The following is a 27564-nucleotide window of genomic DNA, read 5'->3' as shown; positions in this document are numbered from 1 at the left end:
TGGAGAAATTCCTCACAGGAATATTCTTAGCAATATAGCACTCCTGGGCTTTACCCCACATTAACATCAGTGGCTACGCAAAGTAATCAGATTTGATGTGAACATATCTCTCTCACACATTGGATAAATATAAATCTATTAGCTATAAAAACTTCGCATTAGCACTAAACAGATGTGCACACCTGCTTCATAAAAGAGCAAATCAAGTTCAGGACTTGCATGCACATTGAATCAAAAAATCAAAAAAGTAGCTTCATAAAACTGAGAAATGATATTGAACCAAATCTCTAAAATGATTCAGACTTCCTGATGCTCTTCAAGATAGACATAAAGTGCATTGTGTCAAGCTACACCAGAACTTGTTGAAAACTCAAGTTTGTTTCTGGAAAATCAATGCCATTATGCTGCATTATTTGTAGGTAATTCTTTTTGTACTGTAGGACTTGCATGAACATCAAATAATGTGTAGCTTTTTTTTTAAAGCTTTTTTAAATTATTTTTATTGAAACACAGTCATTCAAAAAAATTCAGCCACATAGCTAGCCGAAGGCATTACCAAGATGGCCGCCAAGCAGCCTGACTTGCCTTTAAGGTACTATGGTAGCATCCAAAAGAGACGGACTCCCTTCTGAGACCACACAAATTTGAGAAAGGCACCTTTATCACTTTTTTCTTTATTTCTGTGTGCAATTAATCTGATGTTTTCCCAGAAAGCTGCTGGCTATTGTCTGAGGGGGTGGAAGACTTATAAAAGCATGAAAAAAAATAGGGGAGAGGGTATGTTGTGAATTGGGGTGTTGGGAGGTTGGATATCTATAACCTTTGTAATCCATCCCCCCACCCCACCCCACCTCTATTCTCTTTTTCATTCTCACCCCCTCCATTCCATGTGACATTCATTCATCAGCCAAGTGCGTTTGGCAAGCCCTTCGCATATGAGCGCCGTCCCAGTGACCACTAACCTTGGTATGTCCTGACACTCGTGATGAGTATCTGCAGGACACAGAAGGCAAGCAGGCTGCTATGTCAGGCCTTTATTGTGTACTGCCGAGGCTGGGGACAGTCAGCATAATCAAACAAATGACCCCTGAAGGCTGTGCCCCTCGGGGAGGGAGAAGTAGAAGGAGACAGAGCTCTGGCCAAAAGCACTTGGGCAGGATTTCTTTTCTTTTTTTATCCCCTCTTTTCTTCTCTCCCCCCTCCCTTCCTATGATCTTGCCCCAGGAGAAAGAGTGGAGGAGGGGAGAAATTACTGTACAGCACTGTACAAAAATGTCACCCTTTTGAGACAGACAGAGTTCAGGCACAGCAGTGTTGAAGAGATACTTTGAAACTGCTGTAAGCTACTTGTAATTTAAAACAGTTTAACTACAGTCAAGCTGCTGTAAGAAAACATAATGTGTTACACTACAAGGTGGAAAAGTAGCTACATTAAAGCTATATAAGAGGCTGAAATATCTAAATAATGTAATATATTATATATAATAAAATATGAATTATTATTGAAAACAATCAAACTTCAGTACACATAAATTTACACTAAACTGATAAAACTAAACAGCACCCTAACGTATCTTAACTGAATCAGAAATGAATCCATAAAACATTTTTAAACCAGTTCAATAAAATTAATCATCTAAATGAACCATCATAGTGCTATTTGAAAGAGACAATTCCAAGAACAAAATTGAGTAGTAATTCAGATGGATTAACTAATCATTTTAACCAGGTAATTTAAATGGTTTGTCAGAATGAATAAATTCACTAAAAATGAGCCAGACTTCCCATAGCTATTTGAGAAAAATAGTTCCATGAAGAAAACTGAGTGACAATTGAAATTAAGTAATGAATCAATTTTAATGGGTTCATTAAAGTGAACCATCCAAATGAACCAACTCACTAAAATGAATCAGACTTCCCAATGCTATTCGAGAGAGGGCTACTTGTTGAAAACAATGGGAAAGCTATGATATTATGTTACACAATTCAGTTAGCAACACCGATACTTTTAGCTATTTACTCCCTAACACCGGAACACATCATAAAAGGGAGGTAGGCTGGGGCACGTTACAGCATATAAACCCAATCAAGCCATCAACAACACTCTGGTGAATCATACCATCTAATTTAACTGCCATTGTAAGTCCAGTATTTATAGCCATGCTATAATTTAATACTGCATCACAACCAAAAGTCAAGCACTTATGATTGTGGCGGCAGAGTGAAACATCTTCCACACCGGTCAAGGCCTTTCATACAAGGGTATGCCTTTGAGGACAGTATATTTAACACACTTAATGGAAAAAAGGGAGCTGGGGATGGCGTGGGTCGCATGGATGAGATTCTTTGTTCAGACAACTGCTCACCTGGCAGGGCCTTTGAGGAGCAGTCAGAGTCTGATTGATAGTACTGATGCCAAACGAAGCGCTGATCCCGATCCATGGGGAAGGGCTGCATTGAAAAAACCAAACATTGGACTGCAACTTTAACCTTGCAGTTGAGGATGAATATTAGATGGTGTCATGAGCTTTGCTGCGAGTGCATTGATTTGGGGTGGTTGGAGGAAAAACTGCAAAAGAAGATATTTTTAAGAATGTTTAACTGTTTTTGTCCATACAAAGAAATCCAATGGGGTCCAAAACACCACTGGACCACACTGACTTTTATTTTCCCTGTTGAAAAAAACAGCATATGCTGATTAGGTGTGTTATGAAGCATGGTTGCTGGTTTGAGCTGGTTTACTAGCTGCTGCTCAGGACCAGCTTAAACCAGCTCATGACCAACTAAGGACCAGGTTAAACAAGCTACCATGCTTCAAAACATAATCTAACCCAACAGGGCTATGGAGAAAAAAATAAACAAGTCGTACAGGTTTGGAACAACATGATGGTGGATAAATGTCCGAATTTTTTACCAATTTAAGCATTCCTATTGCATCCCTCAAATGCTAGTGCTTTCTCTATGGCCTGTAGTAACACTTTTAATATGACAGCACTATGTTTTATGTCCTCATATGCAACCTTTGTGTCTGTTTCTTTGTGCCTGCGCCTGCTTCCCCATCTGTGTTCGAGCGAGTGGGTGTTTGTGAGTGCGTGTGGCAGTAAGCACCATGTCTGGGAAGTGTCTTGTCTAGCTGTAGGGGAGGTGACTTAGTTATTTGCCTGGCTAATCATCTCTATAGTGTTAGTGGAGAGGGACTGTCACTGGTGCTAAAGAGATCACAGGGCCAGTCTAGTACAGTACGCCCCCAGTCTTGGCCCTTTCTCATGAACAAAAACCTCACGCCAGAGAGGATGTGTTCTGTAGTGGCCTACACGCTACCTGATTGCTTTGCTTGGGAAAACACTGCAGTTAGAGGTCCAGACCTTTTCTAAGAGCACCAAGTTTACTTATAACTTTCCTTGAATTCCTCCACCTGAGATAGAGACTATAATTTTGGCTCCAAACTTGATGCCCAAGCAATAATTTACATGTTCATTACAGAATCTAGTTTCACTCGAACTTGATAAGAAGCAAAGCAGAATTTAGTATTTTATGGGCCGTTGTCAGTGGCAAAATCTTCTCCTTCCCCTTCTAGAGGTGGAAGCATATTGAGACAAAAAGATATTTTATGAGACATTGCTAACAATCTTGTGTCAAATAAAGGGAAGTCAACAAATTATGTTTCGCTCCCTCTAGGAAGTAGACTCTAAATGAGGAACAGCTCAGGTAATGTTTAACCCAATGAGTTCCTCTTGGTTACAACCTCACTAATTCTGCTACATTCAAAACATTGACTGTAAGGTGTTGTTATGCGATAGTTTGACCTGTTTAGATAAAAAAAAAAAATACTTGTTGCTTCTTTCACTGTAACCTTTCAAATGTGATGAAGTACTTTCACGTCCCCCAATGCTAAACAAACAAGCTAAACACAAAGATATTTGAATCAGCTCCACCAGAATGGGTTTCAGCAACTGAAACAAAGAGAAATTAGTGTTGTGACGATGTTTGGGGCCTTTCTCTACGTCCTCTCAGACTTGGAAGCCCAACACTTCTCTTCTCAGTTTCTGCCAGAAGGGTCATTTGGCTCTTGAATGGTCCTGCTTGCGTCTCAGAGCAGAATTTTCTTTTCTTGTTCCTTTTTACTTATTTTTTCTTGTCTTAACTAGAGACTTGGGATTGAAACCTAATATGTTTATTAATGTCATTGTCTCCTTGTGTATCAGCAGGTTCCGGAGCGATTCCTGGAAGTGGCACAGATCACGTTACGGGAGTTTTTCAATGCCATTGTGGCAGGCAAAGATGTTGATCCTTCCTGGAAGAAGGCCATTTACAAGGTCATCTGCAAGCTGGACAGTGAGGTCCCAGAGATTTTTAAATCTCCCAATTGTCTGCAGGAGCTTCTGCATGAGTAGTGATTTTAATTGCATACCAAGTATCATCCCTTCTTTTCCTGAATCTTTACGAAGTAAGAGGTAGCATTCCTGTTTTTAAGTCCCAGCTACTTTTAATTGACTTGGCTGTTAATTTTTTGGGGGGAAAGTCTATAAAATTCTTGATTGTTTTTGACTGTATTCAATCCTTACCCCCTTTTTCCTTGCCTTTAAAATGGGCATTACTATGTTGACCACACAATGGTTAACAAATGGAACTGACTCCCTTATTTTCTCTCTTTTATTGGTCATTTTTGTTGAGGGCTTTGTTTTATCCCCTGTGTGATGGTTTTACTATTGCTGAATAAGACTTGCATTTGTAGCTTGTATAGATGTAATTATTATTTATGATTAATATAATTATTACCATTAATGTTATTAATGCTTGCTGCAAAAAAGGAAGGAAGGAAAAGAAAGACAAAAAATTTACATGTGATATTCTTGTTTCTCATGGCAATGCTACAGAAAATAAATTATTCTTTGAAAAAAAATAATACAAATAAAGAGGGGTATACATTTTCTATGTGGGAAATTCATATATATATATATTTGATGTTATTTTTGAAAGAAACAGCATTAACTGTTTTTTTTTTTTTTTTTTTTAGCCATTCTTCTGTGTTGGCTAGGGTCCAATGTTCTTGTGTTTTGTGTCCACATTGATAGCACTGGCTCTAGGGAGGGAGGCCTACTCATAGTTTTTTTTTCACCGAGCAGCCTCTCCTGTAACTAAGCAACATGGCCATTTCATACTGGGGCAAGCCAGTTCGGCACAAAAAAATGGATGCCTTCCCACTGAGAAACCCTTCTTGCTCATAAAAAGCACACTGTCACAACTGCTCACATAAACACACACACCACTCTCATGCATACATGCTAATTCACAAAAACCTACAGTGTCAAGACAAGAGAATTGTAGTTGTCGTTGATTTTCTCCACCTGCTAGTTGGGAACACCTCTATAATTGGACAATACATTTGGTAGATTCTCCAGTTTGGTTTACACAGTAGAGATTTTGGCTGAGAATAATTATTTGAACGTTAGCAAAAGAAAAACTTTTTTCTTCTTCTTCTTTCTGCTTTCTACGTACAGGATTGTACATAATTTATTTGTTAGAAATGTACAGATTTGCTTAATATTCACAATCATCTGATTATGCTATGGCAGTGTACAGTTTATCAGTAGTGAAACTTCATGTTAGCGAGATATTCAGTTCAGTTGTACATTTTTATGAATCATATGAAGTTCTTTGATTGATTTTTTGAAGCTAAGCCTACTAAGAGATCCACACAAATGTAACCAATTACAATGATTAGCCTACCCTAGAGAGAGAGGAAAAAATACAGTTTCTTATCAAAACAGTGTCCACAGAAGAAAAGAGGGCCTTTTAGACTCTTTGTGCATCCCTTCCTAGTTCATAAATAAGAGTCTGCAATAGAGGGCAAGGCCTGGACATGTGATCTGCTCTGGAAGCCTGTGCCGTTTGCATTGGGCAAATCCAGCTGATGAATTGAAACGCAGGCCGGCAATTATTGTCAGCACAATGCCTTAAAAAACCTGCTGACTTCTAGATTAATGGGCACAAAAGAGCATGAGGTGCTGTCATTCTGTCGCCAGGGCTGGCATCATCCACAGCCCCCGGACAACACACAAAACACCAAGCTATTCACTATGCATTGTAAAGAGAGTGAGAACAAGAAAAACAAACCCAAAACAAAGATAGGAGTTAAAAAAGGAGATGTTTGGCCCTGTTCTATTCTCAGGTCTCTTGCAAGGCTGTGCTGACATGCGTTATCCTTTACATGCATTGTGATAAATAAAGATTCTTTCAAATTCTAAGAATTTCTGTTATCAATATTAATATATTTAAAGGTGATGTTTTCCAACTAAAAGTGAAGGTTTTGTCACTGCAAAATTTTAATTTGTCTATAAAGCAGTGCTTAGTCGAATTCAGCTGTTTGTAATATTAATCTAAACAGGCATTGTGTATTTTACACACTTAATGAATCTGATCATTGCCTGTGCCTAATATTAATTACACCAGCAAATAATTTTTCTTTTTTTGTATTTATATAACATAAAAATGTAACAGAAATAATATTATTTGCCTTCTAAATCCTGAAAGTGACATAAAATTCTAGAACAAAATAGCACAAATTGAAACAGAGGGTTATATTTCCCTTGTTTTGAAACAAAATGCCCTCAGTAAGAGGTTCTGGGTAATGAACTGCAAAGTCCAGGAAAACTCATTTTTACAGCTTATTTGAAGAACAAGTATGACGCTTAGTTCCACATGAATCTGATGTACTTTAAACCATTTAACGTAGCACAGAGGAAGGCAATACATGTGCATAGGGGTGTGCGTGTGTGCGTGCGTGTGCTCTTACCTTTGTGTGTGTCTGTTTGCAGGTAGTGTGTGATAAACACGCATGTTAGTACATTAGTTTTAGTTTATTGTCTCTTTTTAAACTTTTTTTTTGTATTTATCACTGTATCTTTAAGAAAAACCAGAGGGACGTTATGTTCGCAACATCGCAATTTCTTTTTTCTTGCTATAGTACTTTTACAAATGTTATGATGTTTAAATTGTTTCGAGTGGCTCTCACATGACTGTTTTCTCCCCTTCATCTCACCACCTCTTCAGGTGTTCTCGATTGGTCTGCATTAATTTGGTATTGAAATGAGATGGATCTGTTTGCGTGGTCACACAGGGTCATTTGTTGCTTTGTGAAAATCCTAAATGTAGCCGTGTATATTTCGCACTCCATTAAGGACACTCTATAGAAAAACTAAACAAAACAAAAAAAACTCTGAATAACCTTGATTCAAAGTTTGGATGATGTGCACTTTCATTTCACTTGTGATACACTACTGTGCATTTATATTTGACATAATAATTTTTTTTGTTTGTTTTCATGCAATGGGGGAAAAATAACTCATGTAGTTATCTGTACAAATCAATTGCCAAACTCAGTTTGGGACTGTTTTTTATAACAAAGAAAGATGTTACAAAGAGAAAAGGAAGAAAGAAACTTTGTATATGACTATATTTCTGGGAAGGGGAACAATTATTTGTACTGAATGCAATGTGTTGTACAAGACTCTTGACTCTTTGTAGATTTGATGCTGTATTTATAAGGTGTGTGCTCCCTGAAGGGTTTTAAACATGATTTCACTGGCTTCAACGTGTATGTAAATACAAACCGAAAATGAGGAAACACTGCCTTTCTATGATTTAGCAATATGATGTAAATAGCATTGTTATGTTTTTTTTTTTTTTTGTGAAAGAATTCTTTAATTCTAGTATGGTAATTCCAGCTGAAACTGTTACAATTTCCTTTAATACATTTGAAGGACACTCACACATTGCTAATGGGACAGCATTGTGTATTTTGTTGTCAGTTTGTCATGCATAAGATTCATAATTTATTGGTTTAATTTATCATAATTTATTTGGTGATGGTATAAAATTTTTGGTATTTCTGGGGATGTATTGTATTATTATTTGTTAGACAGAGACCATATAAATGCCCTCCTAAGCTCCTTAACTCTGTAGAGACATAAAGAGACACTTATATCCGGGTAGCCAGTGTAATTTCAGACACTGTAGTCATAGGATAGGCTTGAAAATAAATAAAAAAAAACTAAAGGAAAGAAAAGAAAAGGAAAAAAAACAACAAAACTTTTCTTCTATCTTGTTTGGAAGGTGAAAAATTGTGTGTTTTTTTTTAAGTTTTATTTCTAATCACTTAATCTGGCTTTAATCTTTGCTTTTACCACCTACACAATACAGTAGTCAAAGTGCCTCGTGTGCCTTCCATCTCCTCGGAACTGAATGTATGTGCAGTATATATGCAAGCTTGTGCAAAATAAAAACTAAGTCCTAGATCAAGTGTTTCCTTTTGCCATTTGTCATCATTTAGATCAGCATGTTAATCATTGAAAAACCAAGGAGATTTGGAGTTGCCCGTGATGCCAGAAGAACTGACAGGATGTAAATGTGGAGATATTCTCACATGCCTTTATACAGCCCTGTTTTGGGCTTTATGGGCTTTGGATATTTTGAGTTCAAGATACGTTCATTTAAAAAAACGTTGTTGAATACCAGAATTTTTTTTTTTTAAATAATAAAAGGAAAATCTGGGTTACAATGGAAGTGAATAACATAAAATTGTGTAATACAATAGTACAGTTTCAAAAGTACAGCCACAATACATTAACAGTATGAGTGTTAACAACCTTTTCTGTGTTATGTTATATTAAATTTACATTTTTGCCATGGCAACATCAGATGATAGATAGATAGATAGATAGATAGATAGATAGATAGATAGATAGATAGATAGATAGATAGATAGATAGATAGATAGATAGATAGATAGATAGATAGATAGATAGATAGATAGATAGATAGATAGATAGATAGATAGATAGATAGACAGACAGACAGACAGACAGACAGACAGACAGACAGACAGACAGACAGACAGACAGACATTTAGCCAGATTAATATTATCTGAAATGGAGATAAAAATAAATAAAGTGCTTCAAATAAGCACATCAACATTAGATCTTAATTGCAAAGAAAGAGGGCGTAAAAACGTGTGTGTGGGGAGAAAAGAGCAGTGCTCGTGCTATTGTGGCTCGTGCGGCCGTGTGGAGGGAAGCGGGGCGGACGCTGCTGTAATTTATAGTCTGATACAAAGAGGCACTTTAGCGGGCCCGGACCGCTCCAGCAGCTCCACTGAACAGGAGGTGGGGTCAGCCTCCCCCCCACCGCCACCCTCCGTGCCATAATGACGAGCAGAGCCGCTCACCGCTCCACGTTTGATTTCATCATCGCGCCTTTGAAAAGCACATCTTAACAGCACAACAATAAAACAGCTGTGTTTGTGTTGGCCCATTCATTGTTGAAAATTTTACCACCATCCCCTCTTCTCTCCCCTCTCTAAAGAGATAACACGAGAATAATGTCGCTATGATGCTCTCTTTTAGAAAAGAGAAAGGAAAGATCACTGTTATTAATTGGTTGTTATTAAAGCAGAGGTGGGATAAAGGATTTTTCTCGCAGGCCTGTCCGTGAGGTACAACGAATTTTGATCGCTTTAGTAGCAATGTTGTAAGCATGTGAGATTTTGAAAAACCTTTTCACAAATTGGAAATTTTAAAGGGTTTTTTTTCCCCCTAATTCAGACATCCTAAAGCTCATGTAAGTGGTGCACCGGCTGACCTCTGTCAGATCAGGGCATTTTGTTTTGATTATGTAGAACTAGAACTAACAGGCGTGTGTGACCTTCCCTTTATTAAGAAGACAATATCCTCATCATTCATTCTGGCATTACATGCAACTTCAGATGCAGCTGCATCGGTTTGGATTTAGAACTCATGGCTGAATCCAAACGACATGGATAGACACGCTGAAAAGCACAAGGCTCTTTTCTTCTGGGTTCTTTTCGTTCTTTTTGCGAACCTCTGGGGCTTCCCGCCTCAGCTCTGAGCCGATAGGCTCCTTGCAGTTGGGCAGAAGCAGCATCCTTGCATTACATGAACAGTCTGCTTCATAATCAAATACCATCTGTCGCTACATCTGAACCTGTTTTTAACATCTGTGCTTTCTGGTCTTAACAAAGCTTTAAACCCCAATTCACAACTTTCACAGCTCACCGAGCTGGATGTGTATATTTACTACCTTTAATACATCTTTTTGCTACTTTTATGAGAGCTCTGCTCTCTCCAAGCTGGGGGGCTGTTAGCAGGGCTGCTGGTGGGATGATACTGCCTTGCTCAAGTACCAACTGGCCTGCCACTAGCAGCCAAGTGCAGAGCACCACCGCACACTGGGTCACGGAGGAAACGGAGGGAGACGGAGGGAGGGAAAACAAGGCAAAATGTGCCCCGATGAGAGAATGAACACCTTTTGCCAAAACAAGTTTTGTCCATTTGCCCCTCCGATGAGGAGGCTTGGAGTTGATCACGCTTGAAGCCCTATTACTGGAAATTACACTGAAGGCCGAATGGCAACCAAGGGGAGAATCAGGAGAGTGGAGCAGAAGTGTGTTCTGGGTAAATGGGTAAGTGAAAGGTCCCTCCGAGGACAGATTGGTCTGTCACCTCGCACATGCCGAGGAATCTGCCGAGTCTCTTCTACAACTTCGGATCCATTCGCCAGCAGATGTTACCGGTGAAGGTTCCAGAAAACATGATGGTATGTTCGCTAATGCTAAAAGTATATGTTAGGGCATTGTTTTATATTTGCTTTGTCTCATATTTGCTTGAGCTTGTGCAGTCTCTCTATACAGTTGTGTTCCCATTTCATAAAGAAGCATATAAATGAGATTATTTGAAACAAAATGACATAAAAAGATATAGGCTTAAGTGTCATTGGCTAGCAATTTTGAATGGATCAATGACAAATAAGGAAAAACTAGTTCTTCAGCATATTATTTTTGTTTGTATTCATGTTGGTTTGATACCATTTAAGAGTACCAAGATACAATTTGAGTCATTTTTTGTAATGACTTTATAAAAATGCAATGTGGTATAACCAAGTGAAAAATACTTTTGTATTTTCCTTTCACCTTGACCACAAGTCAGCGTACACATAATCATTATTTTGAAAGTTTTAAAATATATATATTTTTAAAGGTGAAAGTAAGTTTTTGGAAGTTGCACCAAAATGACATTTTATAACTTAAACTACACTCAAAATGGTGCTAAATAGCACTAAAAGTTGTTAATTGGCTCTTAATCATAGGGAAACCACCTACAGTATCCTTAAAGGTGCTACACAGCACCTTTGTCAAATGGTGCTGTGTAGAACCATAAGAGGAACCCCATTTTCCTCCATAGATTTTAGATATGTTACTCCACTGTCATCTGTTTGCTATGTATGGTACTTTACTACAATGGCAAAAGCTGTTTTGAATCACTTTTATGCTTTTCTGAGGTCATAAAGTCTTGTGTGGGGGGGCATGAATATTTCCTCATGGGCCAAGGCCCCTTGTGGGCAAAAAGGATGAGAACCATAAATACACGCACATATATTATTTTGAATTCGGAAATTAAAAACATGCTCATCAGCATGAAAGAGGTGTACTCAAGCCATTTTATGTATTGTTGAATAAATGAATAGATGCAGAAAAATTTGCCATATAACAGACTCTCGCTCATATGTTTGTTTTGTAACATTTAATGCTACTTAATTACACAAAGCAGGAAAAAAAAAATTTTTCTCCCTCTGTGCCCCTTTTAGAAAAGGCTAAAGTTTCAGATGACTTAGTGACACCTGGTGGCAGATTCATTACTGTGTTCTGTGCTAATAGAGTTCCTACTCCACCAATGTTGGGGGAGGACAGACCACAAGCCCTTCATTAATTAAGAGCCACATAAGATCATTAAAAAGTCAACAGGACCTTTCAAGTCTGTGAGCGTTTTCAGTATGCCAACTCAAAAATCCTTTTAAATCAGAGAGGCAGAATAGCCACAAGCATTTCACTTTCAACTGGCTTCTGCTTCACTTCCAAGTCCTCCTCCATTAGCATTTCCAGAGTTTTCCTATTTAAAGCCCATCTCATATTTGATAATGTGCCTCAGTGATATTCTCTATGGATGGCTCTCTTTTCTTGATACGTATGATGTGTATGAGTCTGCCATAGCTACTTGTCTGTGTTGTGTTTTTGAGCAAAGACCTTCTGATCTGAAGACTTCTGGACAAACTAGCTTTATTTTGTGTGGTGTGCTTTGAAATCAATTAAATTTGGCTTGCTCAAAGACAAAACATCAACATAGGAGGCTTCTTAAATACGGAAGCCTGTTTTAACTTAAAGAAAAAAAATGTATCCAAGTGATACCTTGCTCAAGGGTCTCATCTCAGTCATGGTATTGAGGGTGGAAGAGAGTACTTATCCACTCTCCCCACAGACATTTCCTGCCAGACCTGAGATTCGAACCCGCAACCTTCGGGTTACAAGTCAGATAATAAGTCAGGGTCTGGATTCATAAAGATTCTAAGAATCCTCTCAGAAAACTCTTAATTTAGCTTAAAATCTTTTACGTAGGAGTCTTAGCGATTCGGGACCGATCTGACACAATCTTTTGAAGACTGTGATTGGTTGGTTGTCCAAGAAGGAAAAAAAGAGTGATTTTAAGTATAGGGTCTATTCTAATTCTCACTTTGAATTTACGTGCGTAATTTTTCCTATTTGACCGTTCTCTCTCTCTCTCTCTCTCTCTCTCTCACACACACACACACACACTATATGTATGTATATAAATCCTTTTTTTATTTACCATGCTTTTAATTTCCTATAAGGTATTTGATTGGCTTAGAATGATAAAAATTGTTCCACTCTTTCCAATTACAGTAATTGCTGTCCAATTTAAGTGGCGGTTTGAATGTTGGTTTTAATGTATCAAACATGGAATCAAAACCAAGAAGGGCGAGAAAGCCAAACTGGACAGAGGAACAGTGTTTACTGTTAGCCCAGTTAGTGGATGAACACAAGGCCATTCTTAAAGGAAAATTCGGGCCGGGTGTCACAGCAAGGGACAAGAAGCAGACATGGGAGCGTATTGCACAAACTATTAAAGGTTCATTCCCTCTGCTTGTGCGCACTTATACGCCTGCTATATTCATAAATGCAGTTTTTTGAGCCTGCAAGGTGGGAATGTCCAGTGGAAACGAAATGAACTGTGACACAATAAGATGTTCTGAAAGTGCTGTAATTGTTTGTGTGATCACTCTGCTTACAGAAGGTTGTGACAGACTCAAATCATCACTATTGCATTGTTGCATTTTCCCAGTTGCCAAATATCGTAATGTAGTGATTACTTTAATTTCTGGCGCTATGGCATTTCTGCGCTGTGTCGGAGATGTTAGCAGGTCTCTAATAAGATCGGTCACAAACATGACCCCTGCACGATCTAATCTATAGCGTCTTATTAACTCACTGTCATCCATTGTCTGCAACACATTTCTTCTGCCTCTTCGTCTTTCTGCCATTTTCTCCTCTGCTAAAGAAACTCTGAAGGCTCTTAAAAGTCCTCGTCTGTGCTCCTAACAAGTTTGACCTTAAGACCTCTTTTAAGGGTTAAGATGCTTTCTGAATTACTTTTTTCTTTACTATGATTTTTTCTTTAATTTTAAGAGTAAACGCCCACATTTCTAAGAATTTTCTTAGAATTTTGTCACAAGGAGCTACTTTTTGCATTAAGATTCTTTATGAATACGGGCCCTGATCTTTTTTTTTTTCATGTTATTGATAATATTATTGATCCTACTTAGTCTACACTAATTAAAAAATAAAAACTACAGCCATCCATTTTAAATGCTACAAGTAAATGTATACATCACAACAATGTAACTTGCAGTATTTTCTAAGGATTACATTTAACAGTTAAAATATTAGTGTTTTTGAATATGAACTTTATTTAGCAATCAAGATGAGCATGTACAATTAAATCTAATATTCACCTAATATCAGCTGATAATCAATTTAATGATATATTGTGCATTTCTTGTTGCTTGATAACATTACAATGGCAAAACAGCTCTGATGTGGCATTTTATTTACACAAAACCTAAACTTGTCAAAAACTTCTGAGGGACAACTGTGAAGTACTTCAAGAGCCATTATCTCACACAAGGAGCCAGGAGACAAGAAATATACAAACAGTCTTTATTCCATGAGACAAAGGATACATCAACACTGGAGACAATAAAAAAACACATCCACATAACAAGCAGACCCAACATATATAGAATGCAAAAGCACAGACTTATAAACAATGGATAATTAATAAACACAGGTGACAGGAATCATAATCAAACTAAACGAGAAAAGGAACATGTCCAAATAAGGAAACACAGGCAGGCACATGATGAGGAAAACACACACAAAACACGGACCAGAGTCTCAGACAATGGTTAAGAACGACACAGGCGAGCTCTGAAGATGAGGAATGGCATGCTTGCAATGTGCCTAAGAAGTGTGTTTTATTTTCAACTTTTACAAGTTAGTTCTGGTCCTCCTAAGGAATAACCTTGCCCTACTCGTGTCAAGGCAAGGCATGCCTTAGAAGGATATATCCTCTTGACAGAGCAGGCCTCTCATTCCTAAAACACTCCATGGTATACTTTTAACACTTGGGTTACAGCCCCTTAATCTAAGCTTCTCATGAGTGATGCATTGATATTGTTGATATTTATACAACCACATATGTTAGACAACCACAGGTTGAAACACACAGTGGACAGTGCTACCTTACCACATATTTCGCATCATTGCAACAAAATAGAGGTTAGAAAATAATAATAATAATAATAATTCTGGGCTCCACACACACACACAAAAATATATAAAAAATATATATATACATGTGAATTTGCTGCACTGACCAACAGAAAGCTTCTTGGTTTGGAAGTGACTCTTGTTTGAGCAGTGTTTTTGTGCCTCACTACATTATTGACAATGGATAATTTAGCTTTTTGCTGGTTAAAAAAAGAGTCTTCTGCAAAGTCTGCCTTTAAATTATTGTCCCAAATTTGAATTTTTTGGAACAATTTCATTTGCTCTCTGGAGCCCTTTTTCTGTGATCTGAAGTATTACCAAATAGCTCTAGTGGGTGATGTCTCATCTAGCAAACATAGTGTGATTAGTTCCCCTAATGATATTTTCTGAAGATAAGCATATTGTGATATTATCATTGAAAAGTGTGGGAAGCCCAGTGGTGTTATAATATTGTAACACACACTCATACTCCAGTCAAGCCCAATAATTCACAACATTTGGGTATTTACCTACTGAAGATTAAATGATCATAAAGTATTAATGTGGGGAAATTTCATTAGGGTCCACGATAGTCAGATTAAATCTACTTGGAGTGTAACTGGATATTCAATATCAATTCCGACAAGGTTGTTGTGTAAAAAATCTATTATGTTTGCTTTCCCTCCGGAAACCAAGGCTAATTTATTTAAACATAAAGATGTCTATACAGACAAAACTCAGTTTATTATGAAAGTTGTAGTTTGTGGGATACAGACTATGCTGAGATGTCTAGAGATTATCTATGAACCCATGCCTCTGACTTTGCCAATCTCCTTCTGCATTCGAAATGCCACAATCAAATCTATTTGAAATCTTCTTACGAGTAGGCTAAAAAGATTAATATCTTTTTAACCTTGCAGGTTATTACTTACCTTACAGAGGAGGGATAATTGCAAACCTGTTTTCTTCCAGGAACTATTTCTGGGTATGATTATATTCTAATGTAAGCAGGACAGGGTGACCAAACAGAAGAGAGCTGGACATAACATGGTCTCATGTCTCATGATGCTGTGACCTACAACACTCTGTATACGGTTCTGAACCTGTTTATCAAGAAGGCCAGACAGGTAAAGTCTTAAAGGGATAGTTCACCCAAAGATTAAAATTCTCTCATCATCTACTCACCCTCATGTTGTTAAAAAAATTAATAATAATAATAATAATAATAATAATAATCTGACCCATTGTTTTCTATGTGATAAATGTAAAAGAGGACTTGGGCTCTCAAGCTTTAAAATGAAGGAAAATTGCCCACAGAATGTGAGGAACAAACCAAAATTCAGTTCTGTAACAAAGTTTGGTGGAAAAAGGAGACGGGAACTGGTGAATATTTAAACATAAAACTTTAATGATCAAATAATCAAACACAAAACAAAAGAAATGCGACAGCCCCTCACAGACGACTGCCGCATACAAATAATAAAACATCAACATAAATAGTCCAGACCTGGTCCTCTCTCATCCCTTACTGTTGTCACTTCTCCTTTTATCCTTCTGGAGCTCCTCTGTGTGACTCGAGACTGGTGAGTGGTGCTGGTGTCGCTCATGATCATTCACTCCAACGGCTCTTGGCCCCCACCCCACTCATTACAAATACAAAATACAAACCAAATTGTCATTATTCACAGAAATTGTTCATGAAAGAATTCTGATTTGTGAGTGAATCTTTCATTCAATGCACCATTTGATTCAATTCACAAAACACAGTGACTCACAGATTTGGTCACACACAGGTGAGCAACGGCTCACAGTTTGGTCGTTTTGTAACACAAAGCAATCATGTGGCTTGGAACATTGTGCTAGTTGCATGGATCACTTTTTACAATATTTTTATGATGCTTTTACATCATTTTGAAAGTTTGCCAACCCCAGTCCTCAGGGGCGCCGGACTTGGGGTAAAACCAGTACTGATTACCAGGGCCCCAAAGGAAGAGAGGGCCCTTGAAAAATCTGGAATATATATTTTCAGGGGGGGGGGGCATTAGGACTGCCTATGCATAGGGCCCGGGATCTTGTGCAGCGCCCCTGCCAGTCCTCATTCATTTTCATCAGACAAGAAAGAAGTGACCAGAATATCCTTCAAATATTAACCTTTCATGTTTAGTGCAAGAGAGAGTCAGTCATTCATTCAGGTTTGGAAGAACAGTAAATGATGACAGTATTTTCATTTTTGGTTGAACTATCCCTTAAAGGACCCCCAACATTGAATAAAGCACCGCTCTCACATCTGAAATATAGTTTCCCAGCTTCATTATTTTTCCAGTTTAATGGTATCGCCGCTTGACAGGGTGTAATAGAAAGTAGCCGCCAAAGAAACAACAAACTTAACTCCTTTTCCAGCTCACATGTCACCACACTTGACAAAAGGTCTTTGAGTTGGCCGACATCAACTATCTGCGCTCTGTGTAACCTTTGTTTGTGGGATAAATGTGTGAAGGCTGAGGTGCCATAAGACAAGGGATGACAAGCTGGACAGCTGCAGCCTGCAAACTCTAATCTTTAAGCTGCCTGGCTCTCTCAGTCCAATTGTTGCGGGCATGGCCAAGGAATTTCATTTATCATGAAATAGACACCCCTCCAAGAACTCTCCTCCTCTGTACCTCGCTATAAATAACCTCCTTTTTTCCTGCAGTAGAAAAATAGCACATAACATATCTTTGACACACCATTCCAGGTAAAAAAAAAAAAGGGTGGGGGGGAGTGTGACTTTAATGGGTGTTGAAGGACTAATTGGCCAAAAGAGGTCGCAATAATCTTGACTATGTTTCGACCTTTTTGTTGGCTCCTGAATGACATTTGATAATGGAAGAGTGGCAGTACCAGTTGATGGACACGCCATCTGTCATTGTTTAATTGTATTTTAGAGGATCACCAAAGGTAATAATTGTATAAACAGAGACGATCCCAGTAATACGCTAATACTTGGGGCGAACCGGGACTCCTTGGATCAAAGTGTGCTCAGGCGAAAGGCTCAACGGGGGTGAGGGCATTGGACATAAATGTTATCTTTGAGAAGAGACTCACTAAGGCATCTGTGGCTTGTGTTCCTCAACAACTGTTGCCAAGATAGTTAAGAGACAATGCAGATCAAGCCCAGGTATCCGACAGCTGTTAGCCAACAATAAATGGAAGAGGAGAGGCAGCCATGGAAGAAGTTACAGCATAGAGCATTTAGTCAGCCCCCTTCGCAGTTGTCGCTTGGACTATGTCCATCAAAGTCCAATTTAGGATGGCTATTGAGGGAGATGGACAATGCAGTTCTTTTTTTTCCTCCTTGCTTCTTGGGATGCCAGGAAGATGGTGCCGCTCAAACACACGTAGGCGCACGAGCTCACACACACCATAAATAAGACAATGACACATTGTTCCCTTGAAACCATGAATGTCTGGACTATGAGAAGGTCAGCCGAAGGAGAGCTCTTGTTGGGGAGGCATAAGCAACATGGAAAGAACACAAGAGCATGCCAACTGGCACCACGGCAAAGCACATACTCAATCACTATCAACGTGTTGACATGACATGATGTTCGCAAGAATCTGTTAGAGGAAGTCAGAAAGGCGTCACACATCTCCATACAACTGTGGCCTAAATAAACTTCTCTAGATGTTCAAGAAGGTTTTTTTTCTTTCTGAGTAATCTGATCGTTAATCTTACATATTCTTGGCAACCTTTCACATATCAATTATTTATGTTCTCCATTTGCCTTTCTCAGGTAGCCTAGCTCTTATCAGAATATTGTCTAGACCCATAACAAAGCAGTTTAATACTTTCCGATGTAGTTGCAGATGAGGAACCTTTGAGAGATACAATATAAGAAACTCAATGACCAGATTAAGAGACTTCAGCATCCAGATATTGTGGAACATATTGTATTTTTCTAATCATATGATCTTCTTATTTTATGAGCTGAAGATTGAAACACTAATCTAACCCAAGATTAGGCTCAACATACCAATGGTTTTCATCTACAGTGGCCCCAATAGTATTAGGATACTTAAGAATAGATGTATATTTTAATATATATTTCAATATAAATCTTACTCTGGTTTCAAATACTGTAACAGTGACAGTGACATTGAGTACATTTATAATATTACAAAAGATTTCTATTTCAAATAAATGCCAGTGATAACAAGAAATGTGTCTGGAGCATCAAATCAGCATACTATAAAGGATTTTTTGATTTCTGAAGTATCATTTAACGATTGAAAACTGGAGCAATGTCTGCTGAAAATTCAGCTTTGCCATTACATAAATAATTTACATTTTTTAAATTACTGTATTTTACTGATTATTACTAATCAAACAAATGCAGCCTTGGTAATAAGAGGGAATCTTGTTTATAAACATAAAAATAACTTACCAAACCCATAATATTGTACAGTAGTGTATACAGTATATCATTATTTCTTAAATGTATTTACGTAAAAAATCATTTGAACACATTGGGACATGTCCACTGCAACTAACTAATGAATTAATTAATTAATTACAACAATAATAAAATAAAATTACAGGAAAAAATAGGGCTAGTAATAAAAAAGGGTTTAATATCATTTGTTTGCTAATGTTACATTGTAAAGTTAAAAGTCACTAAAATCCCTTTTTGGGACAATTTTATATCACATTCCGTATGCTTTTTCCAGATATCACAGCAAAGTTTGTATTATTTTGCTCTGAATTTTAAGTAACCATTTATTTAAGTATTTGGACCTATGATTTGGACCCACATAACCCTGAACAGCAACTGTTTATTGTCAAATCATCTGTTTTTGGGACCACTATTATGCAAAAGCACTATTAGCAATACTAATGCCACAAACCAATAGAGATGCAATTTAATTTTTGATAAACAGTATAAGGGAATACACAACCTTCTCTCATGAACATCACCTATCCTAGGAGGACTTGAAAGGATTTCATCATGGAACAGCAATTAACTAAATGCAATCTAACCCAGATGCAATAAAGACATTTGGTAAATGTAATGTTTTCTGACGAGGATGCTTCGTACATTGTGTTTAATCCACAAAGAAGCCTCCCCCCTCTCCTCAGACAATCTCATCCTTTTCATTCAATCAAAACATAAGCACACAAGAACATGGTCAATTCATCAAATCTGTACGCTAGGACCAGGTCAATAATATTAGGTCCTTCTACTCCGTGATGGGATGATTTTTCGAACAAGCCAAATGCTTATACAAAGGCAAGCACAACTACAAATCTATTCTTCACGTCAACTGCGAGACATTCAGATTTCAAGATATGCCAGAAAAATCCGCAGAAAATGGTTAAAAGAGAAATTTGCTGTTGTAACAATAAGAACATTTTGAGCTAAGAAAGAAACATGGCATCTTAATTTTTAGAATTTTTGTATTTTTTTATTTCCAGTGTTTATCTTGTTAAACAAGAAATGTCCTCATCCATATGAAACAGGTCATAGGAACATCTGTAAATGGTTATAAAACAGCATCTGTTTAGCATACATAATGTCTCGCATTTAAATGTCCAGATGTCCCGTTTTACCCATATTAATAAAATGATTGTGGTGGAGGAATTAAAGAAAACTGCTCTCATCAGCTCAGTAGAGGGTGGGCTTGTATAAGCACAGCAGGGCCTACATCAATTCAAACGTTTGCCTTTCTTACTTGAGATCATAAAATAATATGTGCATCTAGCTTTAGTTAAAAACGATTTGTTTCATGTATGTCAATTTTAATGTTTTGTGACATTTATAGTAAAGATTGTCCTTTCAGTCTCCAGTATATAAAGTTATATAAATCTGAATTGAAACTGAAATCTCAATGATACTAAAATAACACTGCATGAATGACAGGCGCTTACACTATAGTAGGTACCAAAGAAAATTTCCTTTATGTAAAAATAAAAATTATGATAATACTTACTCTGAAGCAAGATCTTATTTGAAATACAGTGAGTTAATAATAAGTGTTACGTTTGCCACAACTAATGTAACTGGGGTGAATGTAACATATATCACATTAATTATGTCATTCATAACAGAAGTGAGACTATCACCAACTTCAGCTCAGGTCAGTTTTGCACCTGTTTTGAGCGAATCAGGCAGTTGAATTCAAAGCTCCACAGTGTAAACAGAGATCAGCATGGTGATATTACGAGGCCATAAATTTTGCACTCAATCTTAGCAGAGCAGTGTCTACAACTGTGGGGAATTTTCTTAAAGCACTTTATGGGCCAACAATCGCACATTACTCATATCTGCAACAGCTGCTGGTAGAATTCTGTGATGTGCCCTAAAGGAACTGTGGAAGAAGAGTATGTGAAACAAAGTTTTTTGGGGGAATTTTTGTTTGTGAACAATGATTCCTTCTCATAAGGCACTGTTTATTATTATACAAGGGGATGTTCAAAAGAAAAATCAGCGGATCAGAAAAAACTGCAGATAAATTTTGTTCTTTTTTTTTTTTTGTATTCAGGGTCCAAACTCAATGAGCTCCGAGTGCCGCGTTAAGCCCTATGTTTGTTAAGGGGAGATTTAAGGTTCAGACTGCTCTCTGTCATCTGCACAGATTGAAGCATTTTATCATATCTGAGTCTCCTTGAGAACTAAATCTACTTATATATATATTTATTTCTTTTTTTTCATTCCTTATCATTTTCTTTAATTCAAAATGACAATCTGGACTATCTAATCCATCTTCCTTTATTAGAAAAAAATATTACTATTATTCCCATAGGCTCTGCCCTTGCTAATATCAAAAATGATTTAGTATTTAGGACATGGCGACTAGGGGAATGCCAAACAAAGGGGGGGTTTATGTCCTAAGAAACATTGTATTACAAATTAATCAAGAAAAGAAATGAAAATGATAGCATCATTCACAAATGGATCGGTGTATTCTTCTTTGATGGCATTATAAAGGGTTGCGTCTTTGATTTGATTGGGCTGCAGGGTTGGATAAAACCTTTAGGTGCATGTTTGTGTCAGATCCTTGCATTTATCTGAAAGGTGATTTTATAAAATTTTTATACGGAGAAGAATGGGGCAGAGAGGGAACTTCATGAGTCATTTCTTAATCTTTGATCACTCCCCTCTGACTGCTTCATGAGATGAAATTAAAGCATGATGGAGTCTCACAGAATCCCCTGTCAAATTTCACTGTGAAATGCAACACAAAAGTATTCATAATATTTGAAAATGGAAATGTTGTTATAATAAAAAGAAATAGAAAGCCTTTGCATACTGTAGGCTGTGTCATCTGTAACAAAAAGGTGGCCACAAATTAAAGATTGAATTAATAAAGAAGTGGATCTTTGAATGAAATGTTTGGTCAATAGTTCAAATATTTAAAACACTTCCCTTAATATACAAAATAACAAGCAAAAATCAAATTGGCCAAGAAAATTGCATCCAAACTTCATACATACAGTACACACACACACACACACATATATATATATATATATATATATATATATATATATATATATATATATATATATATATATAAAACAACAATTGTGATTAATTACTCACTGATGAGCTTTTCTGTAACTTTGTCAATAGGACTAATAGATGATTTGCAAGTGAATACTGGCCTTACTTTACCACCCTTTAATGTGGGATCAGCTGGAACCATTCAGACATGGAAAGCTCAAACATCTTTGTTTTCAGGGTTTCTTTTTTCTAATACCTAATTGATGCATTGGTTAGTTTTTGTTTTATCATTCATGTATTGAACATTTGGCTCCTTTTCCTCGTAATTATTGGAATAATTTCTCCACATGCAATTCTTTGCCAAAATATATTCAAATTGATACTGGAAAACAACATTTGTGTTCACAATAGCAACTCCTTTGCCTTAAATTGTTTCAGCATGCAGTGCACTATATGGACAGCAGATGGAAGCAGACATTAAAGAGTCACCAAGTGTATTCTGAACCGTGAGGAAAAACAGCATACTTCTTTTTCTGTGTGTCTTTGTCTGCTTGTCTATACTGTAAGGGAAAAAGAAAGACAGTTCTATAAATAACCTTAAAACTGAAAAACTAAGAAAAATTTGTCAATTTCAAATACACCAAACTGGCCAGCAACTCCACCAACACTGGCTGAATCCAACAAACATTGCTTTCAAAGGCTGTATTTGGAGTTAGGGAGGTATAATGGTCTAATTCATTTCCGTAACATCAAACTATTGTCACTGATGAAAAATCAAATGTACAATAATGCCCCTGCACTATATACAATCTGTAGCCAGGGCAAACCGCACACCAAGATAAAAGGGGAGTCGGTATCAGTGATTTCAGACTCATTTGATGGGAATTAAAATATAACTGTGCGCTATTTTATACTTGCCCACATGGAAAAAACCTATATAAACATATATGTTTCAATATAGGTTTTGATATAGGTTTTTAATATATGTGACATATATAAAATTGGCCATTTTCCTATATTATATATACATATATGTACATATATGCACACATATATATGTGCATACATATACCTATATAGGTACATATATGCACGTATATATGCACCTATACGTTCACCTATAATAGTCAAATTAAAATCCATAGCTGCTAGGCAACATAAATAAAAGTCCAAAATGTAGAAATGTACATTATTTATTTACTCAAGATCAATCAAATATTACAAAACAAAAAATATAGTACAAGAACAAAAATAAGACAAAAAACCTGCTAGGCAACATAAATAAAAGTCCAAAATATAGAAATGTACATTATGTATTTACAAGAACAATCAAATAGTACAAGAACAAAAATAAGACAAATAAGACAAAAAACTGAACAGAAAAAAAAAACTATATTATTCTTTGAAGGTCTGTCATGACGCGCCTCATCATCCTCCTCCTCCTCTTCCTCTTCCTTCCTGCACTATCCAATGACGTTTGATAGGGTGTCTGAGATTTTTTTTTTCCTTTTTTTTTTTCGGCGCACACATTTTTTAGCGGATAGGCGTTTTCGTCCACACGGATGTGGCGTTTTGGAAGAGTGAAACCGATATTTTGAAACCTGGTCCCAAAGTGGATATATTTGAAAACGCCGCCTTTGCGTTTCGTCTGGACGGCGAATCCGTACATTTTTTGAAAATATGGGGTCATCAGCCCACGTCTCGCCCCTAGTCAAACACCAATACATCACATAACAGCAACAAAAACATGAACAAACACTGAACGCTAACATTAACACGGATTAATAAATGTATTGTTCCATGTTCGTTTGTGTACCACGCGCAAGGTTTATCAGCAAATCCATGTCTTCTCCGTTTTAAGTGTATCTCTGTGGCAGAATTACAGCGCCACATGCTGGTCTGGCATGTATACTATATCGGTTTTGTGTGGACGCAGATATTTCTTGAGATCGGGGGTCCGTCTCCGTGTGGACGGGGCCGAAGAAGTAACGGGTACTTACGGTTATGGATAGAAAAGTAGCGGAGTAAAGAGTACAATATTTGCCTGAGTACTCATGAGTACTCAGGCAAATGAGTACTCCCCAAAAATGATACTCGAGTAAAGTACAGATCCCTCAAAATTGTACTTAAGTACTGTACTCAAGTAAATGTACTCCATTACTGTCCGGCTCTGTATATCATGTTAATATATTGCCATAGTTAAATTCCATAACATGCCAATTACATGTGATACCAATTTCACATGTATGCACATACATAAGTTCTTGCATAATTTTTTTCGTTAATTCTTAGTTTTTGCCTTGATAATAGAAAATATGAGCTAGGCATCATGTATGACAGTCAAAAATGGGATATGAGCTACGAAATGACCAGATCCTGCCATTAGCTATATAGAAGACATATCTTGTATGTATAGGGCTTATATGTGGATATGAAGAAGCAATACAGACCTATATTTCCTGTAGATGCACATATATGCACCTCAATTTTGCCTATATGTGGCATATATACGCATATATGCAGTATATATATTATCATGTGCATATATGCAGCATATATGTGCATATACACTGTCTATAGGTTTCATATATGCACATATATCCACATACAGTATAGGTTCTTTCCATGTGGGTGGGTAAAAAACAACACATAGCACTATTAATATCTTATGTTTGATCAAGTCAGGCTATAGTCTGTTATATGAGAAAGCAAACCATTCTGCTGAAAAAAGCGGAAGCTGTTATCTGTTATGTCCGTTGGCTCTGTGTTAATTAAGAATAAGCTTGGATGGGTGTTTAAATAGTTATCTTGTAATGATTAATCGTGCAGTTCTAGTTTGCCACTCATTTGATATGTTTTTTTCTGTGTATTAAACGTACAGTATGGAATTTTTGGCCACCAGGGGTCACTCAATCAAAATAATAACATAAGAAGTACTTTGATGACGTCGGGAAAGAGCGTAGGCTCATGGGAGTTGTTGTTCATTGGAACACGCGCTCTGTCGCTCCCCACATTCCTCACTCATTTTAACTGAGGCCGGCGACACACTGGATGCGTGGCGCAAGCGTCTCATCTGCGTGGCGTGTCAGTTTTTAATTCGGCTCCCATGTTAATAGGTTAGAGCTTGCAGACTGCCTGTGTGAGCCGCACGTCTCAGGCGCGGCTCAAGGCGCGCGGAAAACGCTGCTTGCTAGAAATAGAACCGACGCCTATTTTTCACGCGACACGCGCACGTGTTGGAAGCGTTTCCAGGCACAATATAATAGGAAAATATGTTTATATGTAATTTTGTACACAAATACATATTAATTCATGACATTGTGATGTTTGAAAGTCTATAGGTTGACATAAATTCAGATATACATGTAATTTAAAAAATAAATAAATAATTATCGATTTTCAAATATTGCACCTGTCAAACATCGTCTATTTTGCCGTCAATACTGTTGACGGTGTCCTTTATCAGTAGGCTTTATATTTATGTTCAACATGAAGTATAGATATTGTTGTCATGAAGACAAGAGCCTGGTCTGTCAGCGGTCTCCCTCTATGTCACCTACAGCAGCAGCAGCGCGCCACGCTTCTGGCACGCAGCAGAGACGCTGGTCTTAGTATTTTGACAATCACGTCTTTTCGAATGGAGAGATATATGAATTATCAGACCCCTATCAAATCAATATTCCATCTAGCTAGTAGTAATATATGTAAAAAAAAAAAAAAAAAAACACGGTTGCCTTTCGTTAATAATTATAATTACGTTTATACTATGATATCGAACAAGATAGTGAACTGCATTTGAAGCTACTTTATCCAGCTAGATATAGAACACATGTAGATTTACATTATACTCTACATGAGAGCTAGTCCGTCTGCGTTTAACACAAGACATCATCGTTTCACAAAATATACGGATAGATACAGTTAGCTGAATGGATGCATACCTGTTTATTAGAATGCAAGCATCTCTCTGTAGTTTCAGCTTGTCACGAAGCTCTCTCTATCTTGGAAATGCAACTCCAATATTTACCCGTGTCTCGTTTCTTCTCTTGTCCCAAAACCTTCTCAGGTCATTTATTTCACCCGTACATTTGACTGCGCTTCACAGAACGTGCATGCAAAGCATAATCATGATCCATAACTAAGTTATTGATTGAGGTATAAATACGAATATAAAAAATATAAATATAAAATATAATAGTCTCGATCAAGGCTAGCTACTACTTTTTCTTATTCGTCTCGTCTTTGCTTCTGTTCACCTTTGTATTTGGCGGTTCCGCAGGAAGTTAGATAAACTAGAGGGGTCAAAGTTTATATGACGCCATAGACGGGCGACAAAACGGAAATAAAGAAACGTGCCATGTCTTCTAATTAAACTATAATTTTCTCTGGATTTGAAAGTTCGTGGAAACTTTCGGGATAATGTAAGTACACAACTAAAAAATATATATAACATAGATAAAGTGATATCTGCTATTTTTAAAGCAGAAAAATTACATATTGCGCCTTTAACATAAATGGATTTTTTCGAAGACTGTTGTAAATGCAATACATTCTTCTTCCAGTTGGTTGTGCTACTGTACATCCATGACCCATAAAAGCTGCATTAATGTGATCAGCCGAAAAGGCCAAACAATTGTCTGTAATTGAATGTGAATCACACAATGATAAAATAAGCATAGATAATGTTTTCATTGTCTTTGTTACATTTAACCTCAATAATAGGTTAATGGCAAAGCTACTAGATTAACTTATATTTTAAATATTGTTAGACAAATAAACAGTACGTAATAAAATAGATACAAATAATCAAATTACGAGTAATAGCACAAATAAATACAACAGAACAAACATATAAATGAAATAAATGGTGCTTTACAAGTATTTCATGTAGGTTTAAACAAGAGATTTTCAGATAAAGAAGTTGTAATCTAATGTATAACTATAGAATAGATTAAACTTTATTAAAAAATTATCAGTCAAGAGCAGTTACAGATGCATAAAAATGTTTTAATGTTGAAAATATAAAACTGTGGAATTATTAAAAAAATGAAGACACTTTAAACCTGAAGTGTTGCTCAGAGAGGCAAAACAATTTTGTGGATTTTGTGGAACCATTTTCGTTGGCGAAATACAGCGAAACAGACGATGTGGTGTCTAAAATGTAAGTCACTTGATATTAATTATTAATATTAATTAATTGATATTGATATTAAGTATTAAGTTCTTGTTTATTAAACTGTACGCTGAATAAAATCATCACATTTGTAATCATGCTAATATTTGGAGAAAAATGGCACTCTTTGTGTAATATTGGTTAACATAGATATTAAATTATATAAATATGAAATATGTACAGGGGCATATTTGAATTCTGAGGCATTAAGACTCACGTGTAAGTCTAACCT

The 27564-nt window shown here is 36.9% G+C and overlaps 1 protein-coding gene across 2 annotated transcripts in view; it reads left to right on the top strand.

The window, feature by feature from the left end:
- Positions 1-4933, top strand: part of LOC132111653 (prospero homeobox protein 1-like) — a 35382-nt gene extending 30449 nt beyond the window's left edge. The window contains exon 5 of one of the 2 annotated variants that reach the window (XM_059519157.1): positions 4206-4933. In XM_059519157.1, coding sequence (XP_059375140.1) covers positions 4206-4394 — 189 coding nt within the window. In that variant the 3' untranslated portion in view covers positions 4395-4933. The remainder of the gene's footprint in view (positions 1-4205) is intronic. The other variant, XM_059519158.1, reaches the window with a different exon arrangement.
- Positions 4934-27564: the final 22631 nt, after the last annotated feature.

This window comes from Carassius carassius, chromosome 31 (genome assembly GCF_963082965.1).
Source record: "Carassius carassius chromosome 31, fCarCar2.1, whole genome shotgun sequence".
Classification (NCBI taxonomy): Eukaryota; Metazoa; Chordata; class Actinopteri; order Cypriniformes; family Cyprinidae; genus Carassius; species Carassius carassius.
The sequence above is the reverse complement of the archived record's forward strand: the minus strand, read 5'-3'. Positions and strand labels throughout refer to the sequence as shown.